This window comes from Pygoscelis adeliae, unplaced genomic scaffold, assembly GCF_000699105.1.
Source record: "Pygoscelis adeliae isolate BGI_AS28 unplaced genomic scaffold, ASM69910v1 Scaffold294, whole genome shotgun sequence".
In the NCBI taxonomy this organism is placed as follows: Eukaryota; Metazoa; Chordata; class Aves; order Sphenisciformes; family Spheniscidae; genus Pygoscelis; species Pygoscelis adeliae.
The window spans coordinates 129,530-156,050 of NW_008824722.1; the positions used below are offsets into that span (position 1 = coordinate 129,530).

The 26,521-nt window shown below is 46.8% G+C and overlaps 1 protein-coding gene across 1 annotated transcript; it reads left to right on the forward strand.

Annotated features, from left to right (window-relative positions):
* The first annotated feature begins 153 nt into the window (after positions 1 to 153).
* Positions 154 to 26,521, forward strand: ARL3 (ADP-ribosylation factor-like 3). The gene is made up of 6 exons (XM_009323276.1): positions 154 to 255; positions 9,274 to 9,417; positions 10,562 to 10,678; positions 15,364 to 15,414; positions 17,381 to 17,566; positions 26,228 to 26,521. Exons 1-6 carry the CDS (start codon positions 154 to 156, stop codon positions 26,273 to 26,275), a joined length of 648 nt encoding a protein of 215 aa, XP_009321551.1. The 3' UTR covers positions 26,276 to 26,521.

The window sequence follows — 26,521 nt, forward strand, 5'->3', positions numbered from 1 at the left end:
GGTGCTATCGGGGGGCCTTTGTTGGGATGGGATCAGCCTGCCTGGAGTTGATTCAGTTTGGGTGTGGAAGGCATGATGGAGGAAGGTTGGGTGCTCAGGAGGGCTGGGGAGCAGGATGGCAGTGGCCCGTTTGGCCTGAGGAGGGAAGGAGCAATGGAGGAGCCTGGCGAGGATGGAGGACAGTGTTCAGGGATTGACTGTGGAGAGTCTGGGAGCATCTGTGACTGTGAAGGGACACTGGACAATCCAGCCAAGGTGGAACGGGGCCACCCTGGGGCTTGGATCCTGGCTGCAGGAGTTGAGGGAGCTATAGGAGAGCTTGCTGAGGTGGAAGGGCATGTTATTGATAGATAGCCTTAGAAGGGGCGTTCAGTCATGGCAGAGAAAGCCTGGATTGAAGGGGCTGGGTGTTTGGGGATGGACAGGGCTGAGGCACAGTGCTCAGTGGCTGAAAGAAACCTGCCAGTTGGGTGGGATGAACAGTCTGGTGAGTAACTGGGAAAACCCAGTCAACGTTGGCTGGCTAGGATAGTTTTCTGGGATGTTGTGTGCTCTGGGAGTTTCTGCCAGGGGCTGGAGAGATGAGGGACAGTCTGGGCTGAAGAGAAGAGATAAGAATACACTGTGGGAGGGGCTGGAAGTGGAATTTTGATACCGATGAGAGAAAGAGAGGACTCAGGGAGGAAAGAAGTGTTCAAGGGGAGGGATGAATTGTTTGAGAGGGAGCAATGTGAACTGAAGGGAGGAATTGGGGTCTTGGATGCAGCGGAGGATCTGATTAGGGTGGAGGGCAATGCTGGGAGACGGGCAGGGTGATAAGGGTGTAGCACAGTCTGAATCGAGGTTGGGGTTGAATGATGGACTGGGGTGTTGGAAACAACTTGGGTTTAGATGCTGGAGCAGTTGGGGTGGGACAACTGAGATGCTGGCAGAGTCCGGCAAGGACTGGAAGGAAGGATTAGGGCTGCCTGGTGAGGGGTGGTAAGAGAGCGCTGCGGTAGGTGGGGGAGCTGCTGCTGAGGATGCAGCATGTGCAGAGAGCACAGGCAGAAGGAAATGGCAATGAGGAAAGAGCTTTCCCAAGGGTGAAGCAGTGTTTTGTCCAGGAGCCCTCTGGACACAAGCTAGATTCATGCAAGTAGACAGCATGGGAGGAGGTGTAAGCAAGAGCAGCAAAGGCAGCTATTCTCTTCACTGGGTTAATTCTGGCTGCGTCCCCACCTGCTGGGCCACAGAGAAAGAGATTGAGATAAGGTCTGTGGGATCTGCTCTATTTTAGATCAGTTGATGATGGAACATGTCACACCAGACACCGAAGCCGTCACAGGATGGACATCTGCTGTAAAGATGAGGGCAGCTGCCTCCAGCAGTGCAGTGCTTTGTGGGACACATTTGGCCTGCAGCTGCTGCTAGCCAAATCTGCTCTTCTGCCTTGTGATGTCCAGATAAGCTGTGGTAGTCTGGGATCTGGCTGCTGTTATCCGAGCGCTTTGTGTGTGGAGAGGGCGGACTGGGTGTTTTCCAGTGTTCGTGTTATTTGATACAACATTTTACTGCCTCTTTGTCTATTTTCCATTTCTGGGAGTTGTTTTTTGAATTGCAGCCTCTCAGGCAGGGTGGGTGGCGTTTCGGGGTGCCTGGTGGACTGGCTGGGCTGGGCAGAGGACTGCAGAGCTCTGTCCTGTCTCTCTAGGTTCTCAACTTTCACTAAAACAGAATAATCCTTAGTGGTAGAAACTCTCTGAAATACCAGCAAATATATCCAAAGCAGCTATGGCAGCCTGGGGCTGTGGGTCAGCAGTCAGAAATGATCCAGACAGCTTGATGTAACAATTTACTGCTTGTCATCTGAGCTGTGGTAGCTGCCCCTGAGCATGTTTCTGGCATGTCATGATTGCATTGGGAAGTGCTTAAACCCCCTTCAACGACTGCTTGCTCCAACTCCAGCAGTAAGAGGGTTAATGCTGAGGTTTAAATTATTTCGGTGTTCATCCAAGTGAGTAAGTACAGAGGGGAAGTGTCTCCTTCTGCAGAGCATACCAGCATTTCTCACAGCTGTGGGGCAGGGGTGGTGGAAGGTCATAGGTGGAGCACGGAGGGAAAGATGAGCCATAAAACTGCATAGCATGAGGGATGTGTAGCGCTGAAGGCTTTGGCGCTGTTAAGCAGCATCTGTGGTGGGCACACAGCAAGGGTGAAGGGAGGCTGCTACATGAAAGGATATGCAGCTTTCCAAAGTTTAGGAAATGCTGTGTGAAGCAGAGCTTGTGGCTTCCTTGTCACTGTAATAACAATCTTTACTGAGTGAGATGGTATGTTATTCATACATGCTGGGGCCAGAGGATGGCTGGTGTTTTTTTAAAACCATTGGTTGAAGATGACATCATCGTGTCAAAACCAGGGTTGTCAAAGCGTGGCCCCATTTTACAGTTGAGGAAACTGAGCCACGAAGTGTCTAGCTGACACTAGGCAGATCTGGTAGAGAGGATGAAATACCAGCATAGCTAAATGTGTAGTCAGGCATCTTTCTCCTGGTCTTGAGCTTGTGTTTCTAGCAAAAACAGCATCTATCTGTTGCCTGCTGTAGGTGTACCTAGTACCCAGAATTTCTTTCATCCCTCGTTGCTTGGCAGTAAGGCTCTATTTAAAATGGCCCCATCAAAAAAAAAAAAATGCTTTCAAGAGCTTTAATAGTGCCTCGCTGCTTTAGTTTCCCACTACAGTTCCATGTCATGTTTTTGGTTTATTTTACTGATTGCTGAGACGTTGATATGAGAAACTACCTGCAGATAGGACAGTATACCAGCAAGTGGCCAGGACTTTCAAGTCCTGAAACCAGACAAAGACTGCTGACATTATCTGGTACTGGGCATCATCTCTGCGCAGGGCATAACGCTTCCTTCAAACTTGCTAAAACCAGAGGAGTTTGGTTTTAATTACAAAAGGAGGATTCATGCTGGTATTGGTTAGTATACCAAACCAGAAAGTGCTGTGCAGCCCCTTTGGCAGAAAACTGTGTTAGTAGGTTGGAGCTGGAAAAACTCTGTAGGTGACTCAACTCCGTTAAATTTTGGATTTCAATGCAGGAAAGAAAGCCTGCATTGAATGACACCATATGGTGGAGACGTGCAGCAAGCAAATGATTTTTTGGGGGAGTTTTGCCAGAGTAAGAAGTATTGAATAAATTGTGCTCAATAGATTAATTTACTTTGGTTGTATTTTGCAAAAGGCTGGGTGATTTTATGACCATTAGTGACATTTGCAGTTCTGCAGCCGAAGATAAAGGTAATCAAACGTCATTCTTCAGGGCACCAGCTAATCAGTGCAGTTGTCAGGAAGGACTCCCCTCCTCCAGCTCTGTGTGCGCAGGATTGCACCCTGGATGACAAATGTAGCCTCAAATATCCACTGCTGAAGGCAGGATATTTGGCTCAACTAAGACCCCCGTTTTCCCCCATGTCAGCTTCTCCTGCGTGACTTTCTGAAACCATCACGTGCACCCTCTATCTTTAACTTACTCTTTAAAAACAGTGAACTGCTATCATATTGATTAATTAAAAGTAAATTGTGGGCCAGAGCTGCGCTAGGTGCTGTGCAGGCAGAACACAGAGATGTTCCCCACGCCGTGGAAATACGGTCTGTCTGAGGTGAGAGATAACTGAGCGATAGAAGTAAGGAGAGGCCAGGACAGGTTCGAACTTGGCATGTTCGATGCCTAAACCTCATCAAGGATTGTAGGTGTGGCAGAGAAGGAATTAGCAGGAGAATCACGGGGTGGTTTTATGGATATTTTCTGAAGTTTCTCCCACGGTTGTAGGAAAGGCACAAAGGTTTGAGAATAGAGCTCGGCAGTGCTGGGGCTGGCATCACGAGCCATGGGGAGACAGGAGCTGTCACCTCCATGGCAGATGCACTTGGCTGGGAAGGGCCTTGAGGGTGAAGACAAGTGACTTGTGGTTGCAGCAGCGGAGAAGAGGGCGTCCGTGCAGGGGTGTATAGATGGGGGAGATGTGGTCACAGCAGCAGGCTGAGGTGCTGAGCTTTGTGGCTGTATTGCATCTCGGTGAACTGATTTGATTCTAGCTAAATATCCACGTCTAGTAGATAAGCAATTGCTGGTGACTGAGGGTGGTTTTACTTTAAATTCATTATCTGAGCTTTGTGGCTAATAAAGTTAAACAGAATACATTTACTTCTCTTTCCTAATACGAATCAACTGTGCTCTGTAGTGGCTTGTGGGCCATGCTTTATCCATGCCCTGTGCCATTATGGCTTTATATTGCCAATCTGATACAATATTTAAACAGATTATCTCAATGCTCTGTTTGTCCCAAACCAATTTTTGCTTTGGCCTATAAAGTGAATCTTCCTTTCAGCGGCTTCTGTGGTACAGGATGTAGTTACATGCATCAACTAGTTCAAAAGACCCATATACAGCATGGATTTAAAGCTGAATAAACCCACAAAACCCTTAGCTAGGACTATAAATGTCACTGTATTTTTATATATGTCTGTCTTTTTTTTTAAGAGATTACTGCATACAGCTATAACTGAAAGTCCTTTGATAATTCAGTGGGTATTTTAAACCTAGCGATGATATACTTTCATAAAACCACACGTCCCTGTTTTCTGAAGGATGCTAATAAGACGGTTAGCTGTGCTTTCATGCTCGATGTGTTTATGAGTGCTCTTGCCCATTTAGTTGCATCTCTGAATTTAATGCCCCACTCTGATTTCATAGTAATTGTCAGGAGTCTTTTTTCCTTTTTGTATGTCCCCACTCACTGTCTGGAAAATGCAGTCTCCTCACTGCTGACCCCATCAGTCTGTTTCTTCATGGTGCTTGTAAAGAAAACCATCTCCACCAAGGACTATAACTGAAAGTCCTTTGATAATTCAGTGGGTATTTTAAACCTAGCGATGATATACTTTCATAAAACCACACATCCCTGTTTTCTGAAGAATGCTAATAAGACGGTTAGCTGTGCTTTCATGCTCGATGTGTTTATGAGTGCTCTTGCCCATTTAGTTGCATCTCTGAATTTAATGCCCCACTCTGATTTCATAGTAATTGTCAGGAGTCTTTTTTCCTTTTTGTATGTCCCCACTCACTGTCTGGAAAATGCAGTCTCCTCACTGCTGACCCCATCAGTCTGTTTCTTCATGGTGCTTGTAAAGAAAACCATCTCCACCAAGGACAAAGATGTTTTTAAACAAGCCAATCTGATATCAAACATAGTTTGCTTAACCCAGAGGTGACCAAGAAGCGGTTGCTGGCTGACTGTGCCCAGCCTTGAGTTGCTGTGTATGGCTGCCCTTCTCCAAGGGCTGCACGCGCTGCCATGCTGTGCTGTTCATTATCTGAACAGCATCTGCAGTTCCCTTCTCTGTTACAGATGCCGCAGTCTGCTTAGTTTTGTGCAAATGACACACTGCCCTTATACTCCTGTGAGTCGTCTCTGCACCTCCTCAGCCAGCTAACATCTCCACTGTCCTGTTCGAGTCTTGTCCTGCTCCTCGTCCTGGACACCCTAGTGAGCGAGTACCGCTAGCCTGGCGGCCATGCAGGCATCCTGCGCATCATCCCTCCTCACTGCAGGTTAAGTCCCAGCATCGAGACATTTGTTTGCTGCCCCGCTTCAAAGGCCTGCTTCTCTCCTGTTGCTTCTGAGCATCCTCTTTGCACCAAATTTTCCCATTTCATGGCTTTCTATCTGACATCTCCCATCAATAACAAGGGGTTGCTTTCTGACTCTCATCAGCCCAAGTTAGTTTCAGCATTGTGTTTGTGAGCAGAGAAGTGCTCGTCCATCAGTGTGTGCACACTGGGTTGCTTGTCCCACATAGTGGTGGCACGCAGCAGGGAACTCGGCTGAGTTATTTTTTCCAGTCTACTAAGCTGTCAGGAAATGCTTTCTATCTTCCTAGCCAGTGTGCTCGTAAGACCAATTTAAAAAAAAAAAAAAGTTAGAAACCCATCTGTGCATGGATTTCTTAATCTTAAATCTTCACTAACTAGAGGGAGAATGCTGGGTGCAAGTTTTAAATAATATTTAAAAAATAGTAACAATCATAGTAACCAATACTGTTATTTGGCTCTTGATTTAAGTTGTGTATACAGACCATGTAACCTGTGCCGGCAGCTACTGAAATAAAGTCCACTTCTCTATGTTGCCTTGCTTGTCTTCCAGCCTTTTAAATCAGCTTACTTTATACCTTAGAGAATACTTTTATTTCTATATATATCTTCTCTTCTATTGGCTACCCCAGATAATCCTGTGATCAGCCAAGCAGCAGTGTCACTTGAGTAGAATATGGAATGATGCTGATCGTTTTCTCGTAGGCTGTCATACTAGCCCAGAAATAGCATCCGTCTACAATGGGAGAAGCTCTATTAACATTTACAACTGTTCCTCTTCCTGACCCCTGAGAATTGCTCCGTGGTAGATAAGCAATACTTTGTAATACATTTCTTTGCACTCAGTATTTTGGAGTTGAATTCTGAAATATAAAGGCTCCTAATCCTGATCTGCTCTGGGACACGCTGCTCTGCTCTTAGCAAGTGGTGCTGTGAATAGGATTAGCATTTCAACAGCTTCTTTTTTTTAACTGTGAGCAATAAACTAAAATAATAGGGCCTGATTCAGAGCTCTCTGAAGTCAGCAGTAGTACTTTGGCTGGTGTGGGTTGGCTTTGGGTCAGGCCCATAAGAACTGGAAATTCAGTGCTTCCCTGGAAAGGAGGGAGAATGTGTGAATTTTAGAGTTCCTGCTCCTGTGGGGTCTGTCCACACCGAGCTGAAATCCATGGATTTACAAGCCAACAAATACAACTGTAAATTTGACTGCAGGTGAAAAGAAAATGTCTGTTGCTAGTCATGCAGTTAAAACTTGTGATTTTTAATGATGTCAAGGGCACTTAGGACATGCATGTAAACAAGTAACCATTAGAGGTATTTCTGTCACTGTTCCTTTTTTCTTCCGCCAGACATGTGGCAGTACTGTCATCGGGGCAGAACATGGGCTGGGCACTGCGTCCAGGGAGATGAGCTGTTGGGTTGGGAGAACTTGCAGAGACTGGCTGCACTGAACACAGCCCTTCAAATTCATTAGCTACAGGCCCATGGGCGAGAGCCAGCTGTGAGCATCTGGCCCTCAGGGCTCAGCACGGGATGTTACAGGCCTGTACGCTTCGACTAAAAGCAGTTTGGGGATTTACTGTGCCTGCACTGTGCAGGCATGACACCCTCTACCAAGCAGACCCCGTTCCTGATTAACAGCTCTTGAGCAGGGTCTGGATTCCCAGTTTTTTACCAGCCAGTTTATGAAATAGGTGATACCCTGAGCCCACTTATTGGGCTGTAAGACTGCAGTGTTGCAGTTCCTTGCATGAGCTCTGAATTTCTGAACCTCAGCTTTCCACGGTGCTTTTTAAAAGCACAGCAACAGTAGCAGTCCTGCAACTTTCTGCAGATATCCTTCAAACCCAGTTTTACTAAGTTCCTTCTCTTCTCCCTGTTTCTTACACATTGTGCACGTATTTTGAGCTGTGTCTGGTAATTAAATGGAAAACCGATAAATTACTTGCAAATCAAAAATGCTTAGAGGGGTGGATCAAATCTCGCGTGCATTTGAATCTCTATGTGTTTTCATCCCACATAATTGAAAGCTTTGGCATTGCGATCTGTAGCGAAAGTGTCCTTTCCAAAAACGCTCCACACCTCAGAGCAGCGTGATGAGCGGTTGAAAGCAGCGGTTTCCAAATGGCTGAGATGGGGCTCTCCAGGAGGCGGCAGAAGGGCACTGCTACAGACAGGGGACACGTTGCAGCGGTGACAGTTGTACCGCGTCCTGCAGCTCTTTATCTTGAGGACAGGTTTCTGATTGCCGTGATCTGGAGGGAATCGGGAGCAACCTTCACGGCTCAAATAGTCCTTGGCTCCCAATTTAGAGGGTGTAGTTCCTCATAGCAACAGAGCGCTTCATGACATTTAACTGATTCACCCTTGCAGGTCGACAAGAAGCATCGTCTCCGTTTTGCAAATGGGAGAATAAAAAAGCTTGAGATGGGCCCGGGTTTGTGCTGATATCTGAACTTTGTTCCTGGCTCTGGGTCTTAGTGGGCTGAAGAGAAACACCTCGCCATTGCCCTTCAGGACATGGGAATTGTCTGGGAGAGACCGAGCAGGAGTCCTCGGGGCTCCAGAAAGGGCTGTAGGTGTATTCCTCTCTCGGATTTGCTTAGGCAAATTAGTTGCAAGAGTATCTTGTGTCCCCAGGCTGGGTCTCAGTGTGGTGTGCGCTGCTTAGGCTCTGAGGAGCAGTCCCTGCCAAGCAGGGGGGTGCAGAGCAGCGAGGTAACGTGTCCAAGGATACCCAGGCAGTTGTGGACTCGCAGCCTGCTCCTGTGCCCTCGGCTGCAACTGCCCCTCTCCTGTGGGGCTGGGCTGGGCAGCGAGAGGCAGGTGGAAGTGGGGTGGTTTGCATCTCTCAGTTACGTGCCAGGATCCAGAATATTTTTCCAACCATTTTAAAGAGGTGCAGGTCTCTGAGCGGTGACACTGACAAAAGCTTGGGTGTGCTGCTGTAACGTGCACAGTTGTAAATGAGCTGACCTGCATATTCTGTTTCCTAATCCTGAGTGATACTGTCAGCTCAGAGAGCTGAGCCTGGCTAATGACTGAAATCCACTGTGCTTTTCTTAGCGAGGATGTGTGGTGATCTGAGATAGTTAAGTGCTACGTCCTGAGAATCAGAACTGCACGTGCCCCATGGGTCCAGCATGTTTTAGACAGATAAACGGGGTTTGAGATGATCAGGGAGTTACTATGAAAAGAACTGATGTCAGGTACACAGTAACCTGCAGTTAACTAGGAGGGAGATTAAATTAATGGGGTTTTCCCTCTGATAAAGATAATGAAGAGCTTGCAAGGACTTGGTTTGCAGCTCCTACACGTGATATCCGTAGGCACTGTCTTCCTGGCAAAAGGAATGCCAAACAGCTGTGTGACAAGAGCAATGCAGCCAGTGGTGCACCCCACTGAGCGACATTTGCGCTGTCTGAGACCTCGCCGATACTCTCTGAGGTGAAGGAAAATTGGGGCAAGGGGGAGGAGTAGAAGAGGAAATGGGAATAGGGACTGCAGGAAGGGGTTCAAGGTGTCCTGGGATCCACTGCCATACAGAACCCATTTCAAGGGAGGAGGGCACGGGCATGGTGGGGGGAGAGAGTCAGAGGGGGAAATAACAGCTATGATCTCTCTTGCGGATTTAGGGTTTGCTGTCAATCCTGCGTAAACTGAAAAGCGCCCCAGACCAGGAGGTCAGAATCCTCCTCTTGGGACTGGATAATGCAGGCAAGACCACACTCCTGAAACAGCTGGCATCTGAGGACATCAGCCACATCACACCAACACAGGTGAGGAAGGCCTTTCCCTGCTCAAGGCAGTTCTTGTGGTCCCACCTGCCTTATTATACAAAGCACTAAGGATTCAGCAGAGTATTTCAGTAAAAGGGGAAGCAACTGGAGCCTGGTACACCATTAAGTTTGTATGTTATCTGCATAAGAGGAGGCTCCCTGAAGGAGCCAGAGAGTGCCAGGCCAGATCTGTCAGGTAGTGCAAAAGTGGATGAGTGCTGTGGAGTTCTGCAGAAGGCTTTTGGGTCATGCTAGGATTGCATGGATGAGACTGTTCCCGTTGCCCTTGCCAAACAGGGGACACGTACAGGGGATGGTGCAGCATTGGGCAAGCCCCTGTCTCCTTGAGTCTTTCACCCAGTCAGCTCCAAGGGTCTTGCATATTCCAGCACTCCCTCTCTGATGCCTCTGGTCCCCTTTCTTTGAGCCTCAGGCTTGGGGTGAGGGTTGTCTCCATCAGAAGCACTGCAGCATTGCTCCTGTGTTGACCAGAGGAGGTTGCTAGAGAGCTATGGGAGATGCTTCCCCTCACCCCATAGCTCCCTCCCAAAGCTCCCAGCCCCAACACCCTGATTCCAAGCCCCAGTCCCCTGGGTGGTGGGGCAGCATGTTGCCAGCCCATGCCACATCCTGTTTTTCTACTTGAATGCCCTTTCAATTGGTGCTCTAATTGATGAAATGGACCCTTCAGACGTGCAGCTGTTGCTCTTTTAAGCCTGGCATTAGCTGTGTCGTGTCGAATTGAGCCAAGACCTCTGGCTTCATGTTAGCTGGGACTCTCTACTCAGCTTTCACAAGCTCAGTCGTGCTTCTCACAGCACCCTTGTTTTCTCCTTATCTGCAGCTCTCCCACCTCTTCCTGCACCCACCCTGCTGAGCCCTCCCAGGGCACTAACTGCGTCATATGTCTTTGTAGCCATGACAGCATCAACCCTTGACCCAAGAACACTGGCGAACTGATGGTTTGGCGGCTGTGTTCACTTTCACCAGCACCTCTCCCACAGCCGATCCATCTTTGTGGCTGCCCAGCCCATCTCGCTGCATGTTGCAGGCATGGGATATATAAGGTGTTAATGTCTCCTTATGTACATGATCCAGCCATTCAGGTTTATGCTCTATGTGGCTTTGTTTCTCCTCTTTCCAGGGCTTTAACATCAAAAGTGTACAGTCTCAAGGCTTCAAGCTGAACGTATGGGACATAGGCGGACAGAGGAAGATCAGACCATACTGGAGGAACTATTTTGAAAACACTGATATCCTTGTGAGTATTGGCTGCAGTTGAATGCTGTGTTCATGCAATGGCTTTCCAAGGTCTCAGCCAGAAATTCAGGAACAAGTAATGTAATGTCCTAGTCCTCAGCAACACCATTGCCATTGTAACAGGAGTTATTCTGAGTAAAATGGCAAGATTGGTTGGGTGCAGTAAGAAAAATACAGTGGTGTTTGGAGAAATCATTCAGTTGTATGTTTTTACTTTCACAGGATGGTGCTGGTTATAGCCAGTTCCTTTCCTCTCATCTCAGTCTCCTTCAAATGAAAGAACATTAATAACTTGTAGTTTACCCATCTATAGCTCCTTTCACTGGAGACTCTGAAGGTCTGTCGTGGGCATTAGTGACTTAAGCCTCATGTGTAGAGGTAGGTCAGTATGGGGCTTTTGTTTTCTAGATGGGGAAACTGAGGCACGGCAGAATTAAATGCTATGTCTGGCATCAGATAGGAAAGCTTCTGGCTGAGGGACACAGAGAGACCCCTTGTCTTTTCTTTTGCTCCTTTAATCATAAAGACTGTCCTTTAATGTTTTCGACAACTTAGCTGTAATTACCTTACAATTAGCTACAGATGACTACAATTATATTTACAGTGCAGGACCTTTGTGTTTCCATGCCAGAGCACATTACCCTGGGACCCTCCAAGTGCTGTCCTGACTAGTTTCAAAGATCACCTCTAACATGCAGCCACGTGTGCCAGGATGAAGGCAGGTTGGGGGCTCCAGGCCTCTCCCCACCCCAAGCAATGTTGCTTGTGGGAACAGAGAAAAGGCTATTCTAAGCAAGGTCTGCAGGGCTCCCGTGGGAAAGCGGGAAGCTCTCTCAGAAAGACACCCTTCCTCCCTCCTGTCACACACACGTACTCACTAATGTGTCAGGAGCTTCAGTGCACTTCCATGGAAGGATCAGTGAACTAGGAATAGGACTCTACTCCAAGGCTCGTGTCGGGGTCCTGAAGGGCCTGGCTGCACCTGCAGGTTTAGAAAACATTGTCCAAATGAAGCTGTTATTTAAATGGGACCAATAAACCCTTAGTAATCTTTTTTGCAGATCCCCCTTTTTCAGCCTTTATTTGGAATCTGATGTTTGAGAGGAGCCATCACAGCATAAACCCAGTTGGTTGCTTTCGCAAAGAGTAATGGTGAGATCTTCCTAGGGGAAAGATCTGGGTTTGAGAAACTAGCAGGACACACTTCACGTGCTCCTCTGTAGCCATCACGAAGGGGGACATGGCATGGCTGTGAGGTGATTGTGCCCACTGAGTCCAAGCTCTGCAGCTGTGTGTGGTGGGGAGGCAGTAGGTGTGCAGATCAAAGTCAACACTGCAAAGCAGCAGCTAGGGGATCTTTGCCTGTTATGGCAGGTGCTCAGGCTGCAGAGACTGTGCAACCGCAAAACAGTATCTGGAAGACTCTGCTGGCAGAGGCAATGAGCTACACTGGCCTGTGGGCTTCCCCCCTTCCCAGTGTGTGCTGCATGGGAGGTGCAGAAATAAAGGTGAATTTGAAGACTGAAGGAGATGAAAGCAGCTGTTTTCCCTGCCCTCCTCCCACCCCAGTTAAAGCAATGTACAAAGAAAACCTTTCTTTTCATACAGGTAAGAAAATGGGTAGATAGAAGCAGAATCAGTTTGGGGGAAGCGGCGGTGTGAATTTAGAGGGAATAACTGGTGCGCACATGGACCTGAGCTCCCCTGCCTGCACTCCATGCTGACACCCCGTCCCAGACTAGGAGCTGTCAGCACGTTAGTGCAGTGCTTTGCTATGTCCATACACACCAAAACTGGAATCAAGTATATGCTGATGACTCTCTCTCTCTCTTTCTCTCTCCTGCCAGCCCTCACCCCTGTTTTAGCCAGTAATTTTACCCTCTGACTAACCTGGTGCAGGTTGTGCCTCTGTAAATTGAGCTAACTTATCCCTCATGTTATTTCTTCATCCAGTCCCACCACTTGCAATTTCTGCCCAATCCACTTACGCCAGGTTTTGTTTTGGCCTGTTGCTCAAAGGAGGCACCCAGCTGTACGGTAATTTCTTTCTCAAGCTCCATTTCTCCAACATGGTGTACTCAATGGCTGTTCAAACTGGCAAACCGTGCTACCGAGCACCACAGCCAGAAACGGTCTTGTGTGGCCCTGGCCATAGAAGGAAGGTGGAGATGAGATACGCTACAGTTCCCAGGACCCCCTGCCACTGTCTTCTCCTAAACTATATTGCACAAAGCAGAAAGGACCCTCTAAAGGGTATTAAAAAGCAGGAAGTGATTGCAAATTCAAATCCATGCAGGTGCCTTTGAATGAGAGCTTGGTCTTGCATCACACACCTGTGATATTTGGAAGCTTAACCCAGGCAAATAAGGTGTGGATATCTGGCTGATTGCATATTCAGACAGGCACCTGCAGCTATTTGGCACAGTGCTTTCTGGTTTGGAAGTAGGCACTCCGCACATACTTTACCTTCTCTGTGCTGTGCTTTTGTGGCTTTTGCCCCGAGCACTGTTGTCTCCAATTCTCATCTTGCAAAATAGCTCCCTAGCAAGGAATGGAGCCATACTTTACCTTCTCTGTGCTGTGCTTTTGTGGCTTTTGCCCCGAGTGCTGTTGTCTCCAATTCTCATCTTGCAAAGTAGCTCCCTAGCAAGGAACGGAGCGGTGCAGGAGGAAGCCTGGCTAGTTGGGACTCAGCTCTTCCTTGCCAGTTAAAGCAGCACCGTAATATGGGAGGTGCTGCCTTTCAGTTGAGAAGTAGCACTTGACTATTGTGTTCATGTGTTGCTAAGCTTCCCCTGAGATGTCCCAAAGGAGGACAGATGACAGTCCAGTTTCACCCCAGAGCACAACTGCCAGCCCTGCAGCTTCTTTCTTTCTTTTGGTCTGTGTTTCCTACCCCAAATGGGACGCACAGGGGTGGGTGCTTGGGAGGGGCAGAGAGGATGGGCATAGCTGATACAGTATTGGTGCACGTGCCTGGGATCATATTGCGGGGAGAGGCTGTGTGTCACGCTGTGCCCGCAGGCCTTTCCCCATCATGTGGCACCAAGTGCGGGCACTGCTGACGCATCCCCACGCAGCTGCGTCCAGCCCTGCTGCGTGTCCCCCAGGTTCTGTCAGTGTGCATCAGCCTGGCTCCGGGAGGACCGCAGACCCCAAGTAATCAGCAGAGAGGTCTGCGAGGTTGCTGGGTTACCTCCTCAGGCCTGGCATACAGATTGTCCTGCTGCGTGTTTGGTCCCATTTCAAACAACTCTTAACACTGCTCATTAAAGGAGTGCCTACAGTTTAATAGATATTGCTGCTAGAGATCTTCCCTCCCCCTACTATTTGGTCGAAATTATCCTGGAAGCGTGGAGTCTTATGCTGAGACTGCCTGCAATGATGCCATTTATCTTGATGGCGGGGTGCTGTGCTCATCTATTCCCTTAAAACCAGGCTGACACTTGCTCCCTGTAAGCCACCAAAGAGCATGCAGATGACATGCTAGCAGCTTCAATCACCGCTGATGGGGAACGGCAGGGACTGGAAGCAAAATGCTCAGTGTTTGTCACCAGTCCTGTCCCCGTCTGCTGTCCCAGCGCCCTTCGCCTTCAAAAACCTTCCCCTATCAAGTAATGAAAAAGGGATACCAGGCTATTCTTGCCTGAGTGTTTTACTGAGGTTCCCTGTTTCTTTAGATGTAGCTTGATAACTTGTGCACTCTGAACTGCAATAGCATTGCTAGTGGGAAGGAGAGTGGATGGACTTACTAATTACATGTGTAGGGGGACCTTTGAGGAGCCTTTTAGCCTGTGCAGACCTAGAGCTGCAGCCTGAGAAGGCTCATTTGCATTTACAGAAAGAAATCAGCACGTGCCACGCTGCTTGGAGAGGGTGGAGACCCCCTCCCAAGGCAGGGAGCCTGCGGGCTGGGGGATCCAGCCTTCTCCATACTAGGGGACAGGTGTCTAGTTGGGACCTCCTTGTGGACCATGAGTTGTGGTACCCAGCCCTGAGAGGGTGGCAGGACTCTGCTGTCAGTCTTTGTGAGCCAGCTGCTCCCTGTCTTCTCCATCATCCTGGTGGACAAGCTGGCAGCCAAAGATGGAGTCTTGCAGGCTGGATCCAGCCCTCCTCCCCAACCACCTGCTCCAGGAGGTTGTAGTAGGATTGCCTGATGGAGAGGAACTCAATGTCCCCAATATATTCATCTGTCCCCTGAGTGCCGTTGTGTGCCTTGGTGGCCTATTGAGGAGGTGATGCATCCTGCTAGAGGGCAGCATGGCGTAGTCACACCAGTGCAGTGCTTGTACACTGTTTGCTAGGGTGAAAGACCATGTCTGGCTCCCCAGGTTTTGCCCTCCTGTGCTCAGCTTCAGCTTGTAAGCCGGTCATTTGAAAAGATACCAGGCAGTCTCCTGTTCTCTTCAGATAATAGATGCTGTGGAGATGGTGAGGGCATCCCAGTACTGCCCCCAGCTCCTTTCTGATCCTGCCCACGTGGCTGTCCACCCCCCCCAGCTTTAAAAGAGGTGGTTCCTCTCCTTTCAGAACGTCATGAAGTTTTGTCAACATTTGCTATAAATAATACTGGGGATCTTTGTGCCCAAAAGCATAATTATTAGGCTCAGCTCACTTAAGCATGTGATACTGTGGAAGAGTGTCTTCTGGGAAGAGTAACTTTTCCTCTCATTTCTTTTTCAGATCTATGTCATTGACAGTGCAGATAGGAAGAGGTTTGAAGAAACGGGTCAGGTAAGTTACTTACGCCCAGCTTCCTTTGAAGTAACTCAGTGCTTCTGAGTGCCCCTTGCTCACAAAAGTTAGGAAGATGATTTTGTTGTTTATGATGGAAATTTGCATTTCAAGAGACTTGCCTTTCAACATCAATGCAGATTATTTTGGTAGATGTGAAACAAGGAAAATAGGTAGCCTAATTCCGTTTAAATAGAACGGTTTTCATTAAAGTTATACAATAATAGCAAATGGAGCCCAATACTGAAAGCAAAAACTTCTCTAAGTCCTTTAAACCTTGCCAAACCAAGACCCTGAGGAATCCTATTTTCTTATTTACAAAGTTGAAATGGAAATCATATTGACTTGATTGTCTTTTGGATGTAATTGAAAAAAAACTAAGAACTCTGTAACTAGGACTGGCCAGAAAATAAGATTTCCGTTTTGCAAAATTTTGATGTTTTGTAACATTTTGTGTTTTAGGATGGAACAAAAATAGGACTTCTGAACTTTCTTTTGTAAAATTCAGAAAGTGACAGTGTCCCAAAATAGCTATAGCAACAGATTTACTCCCCAAAAATGGGAGATTTAGTTTAAAGCCCTCTGTTCTGCCTGATTTGAAGGAGGCACTCAATCTTTCGCCTCTCAAGTATCGTGGACACGTCCTAACAGCACAACTGTTGGTTGTTCTAAGGGTGGGGAGAATTTTTCCCCTGTTGGAGCTATTTTGTTTTATATCAGTAATTAAATATTAATTGGGCAAAAGAGTGGGAGAGGAAGCAGAAGCTTAGAGCACTTGCCTGAGTCAGGTGGAGTCAGCCTGGACCCCTCATATTTCCGCAAACACTTTTGGTTTCAATAAATGAGCCATGTCAGATGAAAGACCTATTTTGCTGAAAAATTCCCAGCCAACTCTGTTTATAACTCCATTCTCTCATCCTGGTTTCCAAAGCAAACATTGCTTTTGGGGGGATGGAGTCAGATTTCCACTGCAGTTTAGCATCTCCCCAACTGCACTCATTTAATCCAAAAGTTTCTAGCCAGTAGATGAAAGATGTTAGGACAGTATCTGAGAGTATGAGACCTTCCTAGCTAAGTAAGGAGCCCACAAAAATCTCATGTACTCATCTATCTGCAACGCCAGCAGTCCCTACAGGGTCAAGTTCTGCTGTGTTTGTCATATGTTCACATAGGGAAGTGACTTGAGACTGTGTGCTTGTTTCACATGAGGCCATTGCACAACCCTAGACATGAAGTATTTCAGCCATCGTTGATCCACTGCAGATCCACTCAGATTTGAGCTATTAGAAGAATCTCTTTGAGTCACCCAGTTTTGAATGAACAAACCCATTTCTCAAGATGCCACCCAATGTGTGCTGTGCATATGGAGCCAAAATCCAGCTAGTAAAGCTGATCTAGCTTGTCTTCAGCTAGCCAATGCCTTCAAAACCATCAGCACTTTCTTGTGTGAGGGAGATTTCCATTTCTGGGGGGAAAAAAAAAGTCCTTTCCTGCTCAAATTGCAGCGTATAAAACTTGGAACAAAACCCTGAAACTCATTATTAGCAAAGGTATCAGGGCTGGTGTCATCAGCTGCTCAGGTACAAATGCCAGTCAGGCAATAACTTAAGACAGATTCCTCATACTGCCAATTTACATGTTTTTTGCTGTTTCATCAATTTTGGTCCCCTGGGAGCAGGGACTGGTAAAACACAGAGTTGTAGCCTTTAAGGCAACTGCTAATTTCAGACCAAGATGAAGATTTTTGTAACCTGTAATTGGAAGAAATAGCTTTTGAACTTTGGGCAGAGATGATTGTATACATTTTTGCTCTCTTATAATAAGATCTAGGTTTCACTGGAACACACTCTTCTAGCATTTGCCCTAAATATATTTCTAATTAGAGACAGCCACTGGTGGTTGAAGGTTTTCTTCCCTTCCCTCTCTCCATCTTCCCCCCCACCCCACTCCCTTGTAAATGATATAGGAGCTGGCTGAGCTTTTGGATGAAGAAAAGCTTAGTGGAGTCCCCGTGCTTATATTCGCTAACAAGCAGGATTTGCTGACGGCTGCCCCTGCTTCGGAGATTGCCGAGGGACTGAACCTACACACAATCCGGGACAGAGTCTGGCAGATCCAGTCTTGTTCAGCTCTTTCAGGAGAGGGAGTACAGGTGAGGCTCTGGATCAGGCTTGCTGTGCCAGCAGGCCATCTGTAAGAGATTGTTGTCTGTTGATCTGCAGGGTGGGGCTGGGCCAGCTGCCTCACAAAAGAGGGTCAGCTCAGCCAAACCCTTGCAGTGCAGAATGCGGGGGGCATATGTCTCATTGCCTGTGCAAAGGGAAGGGGGAGCTGTAGGCCCTTGGGATCTCTCCATCCCCAGGAAAGGGGAGAGCGATGGCTTCCCCACCCAGGACCCCTTGGCTGGGCCAAATGAAGACACTGATTTATTTTAAAGAGACTGCTGACAGGTTAATAATTTTCACAAAACAAATCATCTTTTACTATTAACCCCTTTGACTGTCTCAAGTGTGCAGTTTAGAAATCTCATTTACCTTCGCTACTAATGTCGTTTGGCGTTTTGCTCAACGCAGGCGCCAGAGAGAAACTGATCAATTTTTCTGATCCAGAGAAACGCAAGAGTTGCACACGGGGCAAGGACCACTTCTAATGGCAGCATGTGGGGCAGCAAAAACCCACCGAGGGGTCTGAGCTGTGTTCCTTTGCTGAACTGTAATAGCTGTGTCTTGGGCTCCTGTGCTGTAGCCAGTTCCTGCAGTATAGTAGCTCTTTGTAATGTAAATGGGACCGAGGTTTGTTTATTTCACTCTTAGGCTTTCCTGAATTAATGAAATATTTGCAGTGCTCGCAATCCCAGCAGTCGGGAGTACTCCCTTCACTGTCTTCAACATTCTGTTTCTTTAAATATCATTTATCTTCACTGCAGTTTCAGTAAAACCTTATTTGCAGATGCTATAGAGCTGTTCAGGATAGTCAGATCTCAAGCTGAGTATGAAGAGTCGCAGAAGCAGCCCGCAATACAGAATGGGCAGTAAAATGGCAGATGAAATTCAGTGTTGACAAGTGCAAAATAATGCACATGAGGAACAACAATCCTAACTATGCACATATGATGATGGGCTCAAAATTAGCTGCCATTACTCAGAAGCAGATCGTTGGGAACAGCATCTTAGTGCTCATCAAAGGCCAGAGAGGAAAATCAAATGCTGGAGAATTATCAGAAAGCAAACAAGAAACATCCCAGAAAACATTTCTTTTGTAGCAGGATAAAGGCATGGTGGGCCCATACCTTGAACATGACGTGCATTTCTGCCTCTGCCCCATCTGAAAAGATTTTTGTAGTAGTAGAATCATAGAGTCCAACAAAAAATTAGGTTGATGGGTCTTTAGGAGATCTTTAGACCAACCTTATGTTTAAAGCAAGGATAACTGCGAGTCTAGAGGACGTTGCTGAGGGCCTTGTCCAATCAAGTTATAAATATTTCCAGGCATGGAGATTGCACAGCCTCTCTAGGTAACCTCTTCTGGCTCTTAACTACCCTTATCAGAAAAAATATCGTCCATATATCTGCTCAGAATTAGGAGAGATTTGAGAATCCTGTCGAGAGTGATCAGTAGCACAGAGTGGCATCTGTACACGGGGATAATAAATAAATTAGGACTTGCAGCTTGGAAGAGAGAGGACAGAGAGTGGGAACATCTTCAGGATTTATAAAATAAGGTATAAAAATGTCAGATAGACTATATGCTTTTTTCACGTTGTTAGAGGAAGGGCATTCCTAATGAAATAATGAGACAACAGCAAAAAAGAAATAAAAGTAAGTGCTTCTTTGCGAGTTGCGTAATTAAATTGTGGATCTCGTTGGCACAGGATGTTGTGGAGACCAAAAGTATCAGTTGGTTCAGAAAAATACTAAGTGAATTTCTGAAGGAGAGATCTGCAGGCAATCACTGACCACTAAAATCTGGAGGCAGCTTTTGAATGAGGAACAGCTTGAGCCATGGACTGGGAGGGAGGAACAGAGCAAGGGAGAGCCTGTTCCTACATGTTCTTTCCCTTGGCATCCGGAAGGGGGATGCTGGTCTGGATGGACCATTGGTCTGACCCAGTACAGCAGTTCTTCTGATTTAAAATTCTTAACCTGATGTTTAGACCTAAATGTAGTAGATGGTGTCCTCCAAAGGGCCTTTATTTAATTACCTAAGATACAAATTCAGCTGTGTTGCAGCCAATCTCGTGAAAGGCTTCAACTCTAATCTTCATTTTGAAGTGGTGGTGGTGGAGGGAAATGCATTCCACGATGGCAGTGATATTAAAGTCCAAAGAAATGCGATCAAGAAAGTGAGGCTGCAGTTCACAGGGTCGCAGGCAGGCCTAGGTCACCTTCTTCCCTCCTCTAGTTTATGGAAGTCCAAGCGAGCTCTCCAGCTGCAAAGGGGCAGTAAAGTGGCAGATGAAATCCAGGGACAGGTGTTGGATGTGGAAGAACTAAACGATAGAAAATGGCACTTTCTGTTTGTGAGCTTTGAAAAATGCCTCCTTCTCAAGCTGATCTGTGGGCTCTCTGGAGTGGGCTGCACACTTCTTCGTTGATAGCGCCTTGTTACTGTGCATTCTCCTTGAAGTACAGTGCATCCCTATACATTCAATAGAGTAAAATACGCAGCCCAATACCCTCTACCAGGAAAATGAAATCTGCTTCTGCATTCACTTCCAGAAAACAGAAGACAAGAGCTAAATAAAAGTATTTGCAGGCCTATATATTTTGTTCATCATGCTTATCTAGACAAATTAATTTAGATGCAGGCCAGATAACGTCCCGCTGTGTTGTCCACAGTCTCATTGCCCTAAATACTGCAGCTTATTCCATAAATGATTATTGCAGAAAGGTCAGGGAAGTCGCAAACTCTCTACAGCTTAGAGAAAAAGAACCCCTACATTTCTCTTCTGCTGTATCTCCAGCCCTGTCAAATCAGACAGCGAGAATGCCAAGCTTTCCCTTTCCTTGGAAATTCATTGAGCAAAATGGTTTGGGAGATGGCTTTTAAACAAAACCTGGATCAGCCCAGGAAGAAACAGCGTCTTCAGTCCTGGGACCCTAAGGAGAGGTCAACATGCTCAAAATTTAGGGGAATCAAAGAAGAACTTGTTTAAAGGATGAGATTAAGAAAGATGTTTTTGAGGATCGTGGTACACACTATCTCTACCAGTGGCTCAGAACGGGAGCTCTCTATGTGTAGTTAAATCTCAGGTCACTGCTTTAAGGACTTCTTTGAGAAATGACAATGAGTGACAGCAAAATAAATGAAGACATGGAAGCATCAGGTATTCAGAATGAAAGCCAAGGAGCAAGCACGCTAACCGTTGCTGCTGATGGAATATATTAGCTAGAGTAAAATTGGAGACATCGCTGATGGATTTTGCAAGGAAGAGTGGTGGCATATCTAGTACTGAGTACATGCAGGAACAGAGTTCATAGGGGAAGATTTTTGTGATAGCTTGAAGGAGCAGTGAGCAAAGATAAATAATGCCAATACGTGAAGGAGAAATAGTTTGAAGGTCATTTAATTAGTTTAGCTGCTAGCACCATGGTGTATAGAATTGGGTAGTTAAGACTGGGGATTTCAAGGTTAATGAGATTAGATTATGGTTAATAGAATGATATAAATTTAGAGAATTTAACTATTATTTGAAATGGGTTATTTAATAAAACTGTTAATTAAGGAGGGAATCCATATTGTCATCTTCTCTTTTAAAATTAACCGTTGGGGACTCTGGAAAAGGGGCCCAGCAATGTCCTGGGCAGGCTGAGAAGAGAGGTGACTGGGTTAACTGGAAACCCCATGTAGTGTCCTCTGGACGCCAGCTGGTAGCCCCAGTTATGCCAGCTGAAGACTTCATTACCTCCTGACTGTAACCGTGGGCAGCACTTGTCTTGTTAATCAGACTTCGTGGTGCCATTGAGGGAGGAGTGGCATCCCTCATGCTTAGAGGCTTTTTCAAGCAAAATGTCTGCTTGGTCTGGTTTTATCCTTCAGCTCTAGTTACGCAAGCAGGAAAGCCTTTTCTCCCCACCGCAGCCATTTGGGCTCTGCCTCTGGAGCAGAGTCCTGTACCAGCTTACACCGAGACCCTTGCACAGGGTACAGCAAGCGAGGGAGGTGATCGCCGATGTCAGCAGAGAAACATAAGGGAACTGTTGCCTCACAACGGCTCTCTGGTGCCACATAGGCTCTCTTGGGGTTGTGTTTTGTGACCAGATCTCCAGCTGTAGTCCTTGGCACACAAAAGCTATGTGCATTCCACCCTGGCCGGCTGGGGTGGGGTGAAGGATGGCAGGACTCCTCTGCTTTGCAGCCTGCCCTCTTGCTGGAGGTGTTATTTAGGGGCCAGGGTGTGTATTAAACATGACTCAAGGCTTTGGACCGGTCTGTGCTCTGCAGCTTGTTTCTTGTCTGAAGCAAGAGCCTCCGATCAAGGCAGCAGGAGCTCAGCCTGCCCCGAGGAATCGTCCTCCAGAACGATGCTGCAGCGTATTGTGTCTGGAGTCTTCCAAGCATAATGGCCCCCTGGAGACCATTAAAAGCCAGTGGAACTGAGAGTAGCCAGTAAACTTCCCTAATTTATGCCAGAGCTGGTCTGGCCCAAAGGACTGTGGGAATGGCTGAGCCGCCTTCTCCTCCCTGGCTGTTTCAACCCAGTTGAGAATGAAGCCCAAGACCTAAGTTACGCTGATGCTGCGATTCAGCACTTTCATAAGGGCAAGATTCAGAACAGGACCCCCCGGCAATGTTGTATCCTCAGAGCTAGGTTTTGTCTTAAAGATGCCTTAGCCAAGGCAGGCTAGATGGGGATCTTCCACATCTTAACAAGGTTCTGGGGCTACTTGTAAATGTGATTTAAAACCAATTTCCATGACTGCAGCTCTCCTGGGGCAGGCAGAGCCGGTGCTTGTTGAGGAAAAGCAACCATGTTTCCACATTACAGGGCAAAGTCTTGTGATTTTTAAGCAGGGTAAGGAGGGAGTCTACAGTGCTGCATCAGGGATACGACGTCTCAGAGGACAAAAGAAAAGCTTGCACCCAGGCAAAAAACAATGGATAATGTACTTGCGGGAGCCTGCAAAAGCCAGCCTGTATGATGACTGGAGGTGCAAAGAGATGACAGATAATGAAGGCACAGTCCTAGCTGTGCAGAGGGAGAAGAAAGTGACAGTTAAAATAACGCATACCAAAAATGCTAGAGATGGAGAATTTTGCACTTGCCTGACCCAATTTGTTATGGCAGACAGAGGATTACATGAAAGGATTAAGCTTTGCTGTCCTTAAGGTCATATTAGGGGTCACAAGTTTGTGGCCTTGCCTGATCCCTGGCTTGCAGGGGAGCAGAAATTGGGAGGCTTTTTATGGGGCGGAAAGGACTTGTTCGCTGTGTTTGAAGTCAGATTACTTCACTCCCATAGCCGCAAAGCTGATAATGCAGAGAATAAGCAAGCAGTGGGCTAATCTCAAGCAGGACTTTTTATTTCTCCCGGGGAAGGCTCTACCAGTCCTTTCCCAAAGGGCATTAGAGTACAACTCCCTTGGCACAATAGCAGATGTGACTGCAGCAAGGCGGGGTTGTGCCGAGCAGCATTTCTCTGCAAGGAGTATTACCCTCTTCCCTGGAGTTCTCTCTCTTTGCTTTGGTAAAGTTTACTAGCTGCTTGTTAAGGAGCTAAGAAAGGCAAAGCTGAAAGATCTGAAATCTTTCCCTGGCTAAGTTTTCCCAGGGTTGACTTGAGGCTGGAATACTAATATTGTATCCGTCTCCATCCTCAGAGTACCTGCCAATGTCTCTGTGTCTCAACAAAGCAGCATGAGGACATCTATCAAGATCTAAATGTTACTGTAGGGATTGTACTTTCTGCACAGAGCCATCTTTTAAGCATGCAGATACAGAGACAGAGTGTGTAGGGACAAAGGATGACAACAGTTGACTCCTTGTGGACTTGACTCTTTCAAGCACCGTTTCCTCTTTCCCGTGTGCCTTCCCCATAGCAGCTCTTTGTGTTTGTAGCAGCTTCCCTGGATTTCTCTATCTTGCCAACCCTCCGTCCTGCTTCAAACCTTAGGTAGAAAAACTGCAAACGTACCCTTTAGTTTCTTTCGCTTTCCATTGCATTTGCTATTCTCCAAAGCATTTGGTGACACTGCAGAACACATGCCCCCCAACAAAGTTGCACCAGAAGCTACAGATGTAGCTGCGTTGTCGCTGAAGATGAGGAAGGTGTCTCACGCATAGCTCTTTGATACAACACACATAGAGCTGAGCATGTTCATTTTCCCTTTATCACTGTCAGGCAGGGAGATACTTACAATTAAATGTGATTTTTTTCTGTCAATTAACTCATGCCAGAAGAGAGTTTTTAAAATCTATTCCTGCTTTAAAAGTTCGGTGACCTACTTACGTATTTCAAGCCTGTTTGGAGTTCACCTTTCCTCTTGCATTTTGCTATGTCATTCTTTTGCCCTCGTTACATGCTTGATGCAGCCAGGCTCCCAGCCATGGTAAATCCCATCATAAACTCTGCTTTATGACCCTTGCCGCGCTGGTGCTGAAACGGTCTGTCTTTCCCCTTCCCGAGCTCTCAAATGGCAGCAGGCAGAGTTTTAATCACTGTGAATTCAGGTTGTGGTCAGATTAGGTAGAAGATAGGATGGGTGTTTGTTGTTTTGCAGTGAGGTATTGTTTCTGGGATTACTGTGCTGAATAGCAGAGGGTGTCAGCTGATATTTATTACTTTAAGCTGTCTCAGCTGTTCTGGTTCAGCAAATAAACCTACATTCAAAATGAATGAGGAGCTCTGCTTGCCTTGTATGCCATGATGTGTGCAAATGTGATTATTGCTTCCGAGGCAGGGGAAGCTGAAATCATTGTGGGAGCATTTTTAGTTATTTATTTATTTTTACTCTTTGCAGGCAATCATGCAGATTTCTACAGCACACAATCAAGCCAAAGGCTTGACACCTCTCCTCCTAGCCCCATTGTTAAGCCCTGGCATTCCTCATGCTGGGAATCACTCGCTCCCTCTCTCTCTAAAGTGATAAGCTTTAAACCATGCTATTGATTGCTTAAGGCATTACATGTTTTACACCTAGGTTATCAGTGTTATTGAAAGGGGAAGACACAAAGCTACTGGGCCTTAAAATGAATCTACTTCTCGTCTTTTCCCATTTGCTCTAAGGATTTCAGACAATTTGTTTTACACTGATCTCTGCTGTGGAGATACATAAATGAAACTGGAGACATCATCCCTCCCCAAGGTTAGAGTTAGAAGTGTTATTAGTGTAGGGCCTCATGTGCACCCCAGGACAAGCTGGGCTCGCTTATTCTTTATTTAATGCAGCAACAAGGGCTGATTTCAAAAGTTGCTGCTCCCCTTCAGATAAGAAGTGTCACATAGCGCAGCTATCAAGGTGAATTGGTATTTTCAAGTGAGAACCTCTCTGCTTCTGATTAAGCCCTGAGGACTCCCTCTCTTCTCTCTTAACTCTTTAGCTCCCCTCCAACATGGCCACCACCTTTGTGGCTGAGAGGCAACATGGAGGCACGGCGGTGGGTCTCAGCTCACCCAAAGGGCCTGCCGTGCTGTGCCTTTGGCCGTCTGTCCTTGGGGCAGCTGAGGTCTGTGGCAGCCTTCTGGCAGTCTGGGGACAAGGGCATAGGAAGCCAGCAACACTGCTACCATGGGGCTAGCAACGATGCTGGCCCAAAGGCTCCGGTCTTTCTTAGGGTCTAACTGTCGTTTTAATGATCCAAAAATGACCATTGAACATAATACAGTGAAATTCCCCCTCCAGAGCTCCAAGGTGACGTTTGCCCAATTTCCAAGCACAAAGATGTGCCACTCTCCTCTCATCCACAAAACCTTACCTGCCTTCTTTCTGCCCTGAGCCTCCTTGTCGGCAGAGATACCTTGTAGGCAGGGTAGAGGTAGTGGATTTGATGGGACACAAATAGGAGGAGACTGTGTATCTTGCATTCCGTTCTGCACATCTCACAACAGATAAGTGACAGGAGCAGATAAAATGTCGCTTTGCCCTTCCATAGCATATCCCATTCTGGGATCTCGGCAATAAACTCACGACTCGAGTATTTACGGCAGAAGTGTTACTGTCCTGCTTGCAGTGGTCAGAGATGTCGCACACACGTTTTTATGGAAATACCCTAAAGAGTATATCGGCCTCTTAAAATGTGACCACATCTATTCTCACTGAACCCCTGTGGGACCCCTCAGGGCCCATTTTCTGTGGGGGCCCTGAGGCACAGGGAGCAGGGTCCAGATGCAGTTATTTCAGCGGCTTTTGTGGATCTGGATTTCAAGGCTTGCAGCTGAGCAGAGAATTAGAGACATATTTTTAATAGGGAGCTGACTGTATAACAAACAGCCCCCTAAAATCCACGGTCTCAAAGATAAGATGACTTGCCCGAGGTTACACAAATCATCTGTAGCTGAACCTGGAACTGAGCCTTCATCTGCCACTGATGTACCTTGACTGCAAAGTGATCCTTCCTCAAAGGACCTACACATAGCGACATGATGAGATGATGATACTTTTATGGTCAGATGAAAGATTTAATAACCTCTGTGTGACAACATCTACCGAGCAATGAAGCACTTGGTTTTTTACCCACAGCGTTTTTGGGCACAGAGGGCAGGCGGGGGGTAGATGAGGAGGCAGACCACGGTACTTGCAGAATGGCAGTCGGGTGGGATTGGGGGACTCCTTTTCCCTTCACTTGACTAACATTACCTTTCTCTGTCTGAAGGACGGCATGAATTGGGTGTGCAAAAATGTCAATGCTAAGAAGAAATAAGGCGTTCTGAGCTGCATGGAAATGGAGGAGCGGTAGGAGCAGAATTCCAGCCTGAAAACACTAATTTGCTGCTTTCTGACCAAATGTTTTTCCATCTGTGCACAGCTACAGCTGTTAAAAGAAAAAAAAAGAGAGAGAGTAAAAAAAGGGAACAACATCGGTTAAAACCTACTGCTGGATTTGGAACTTGACCTGCTCTTTAGTATCGTTTTTTTATCCCAATAAAGGAATTATATATTTCCTCCC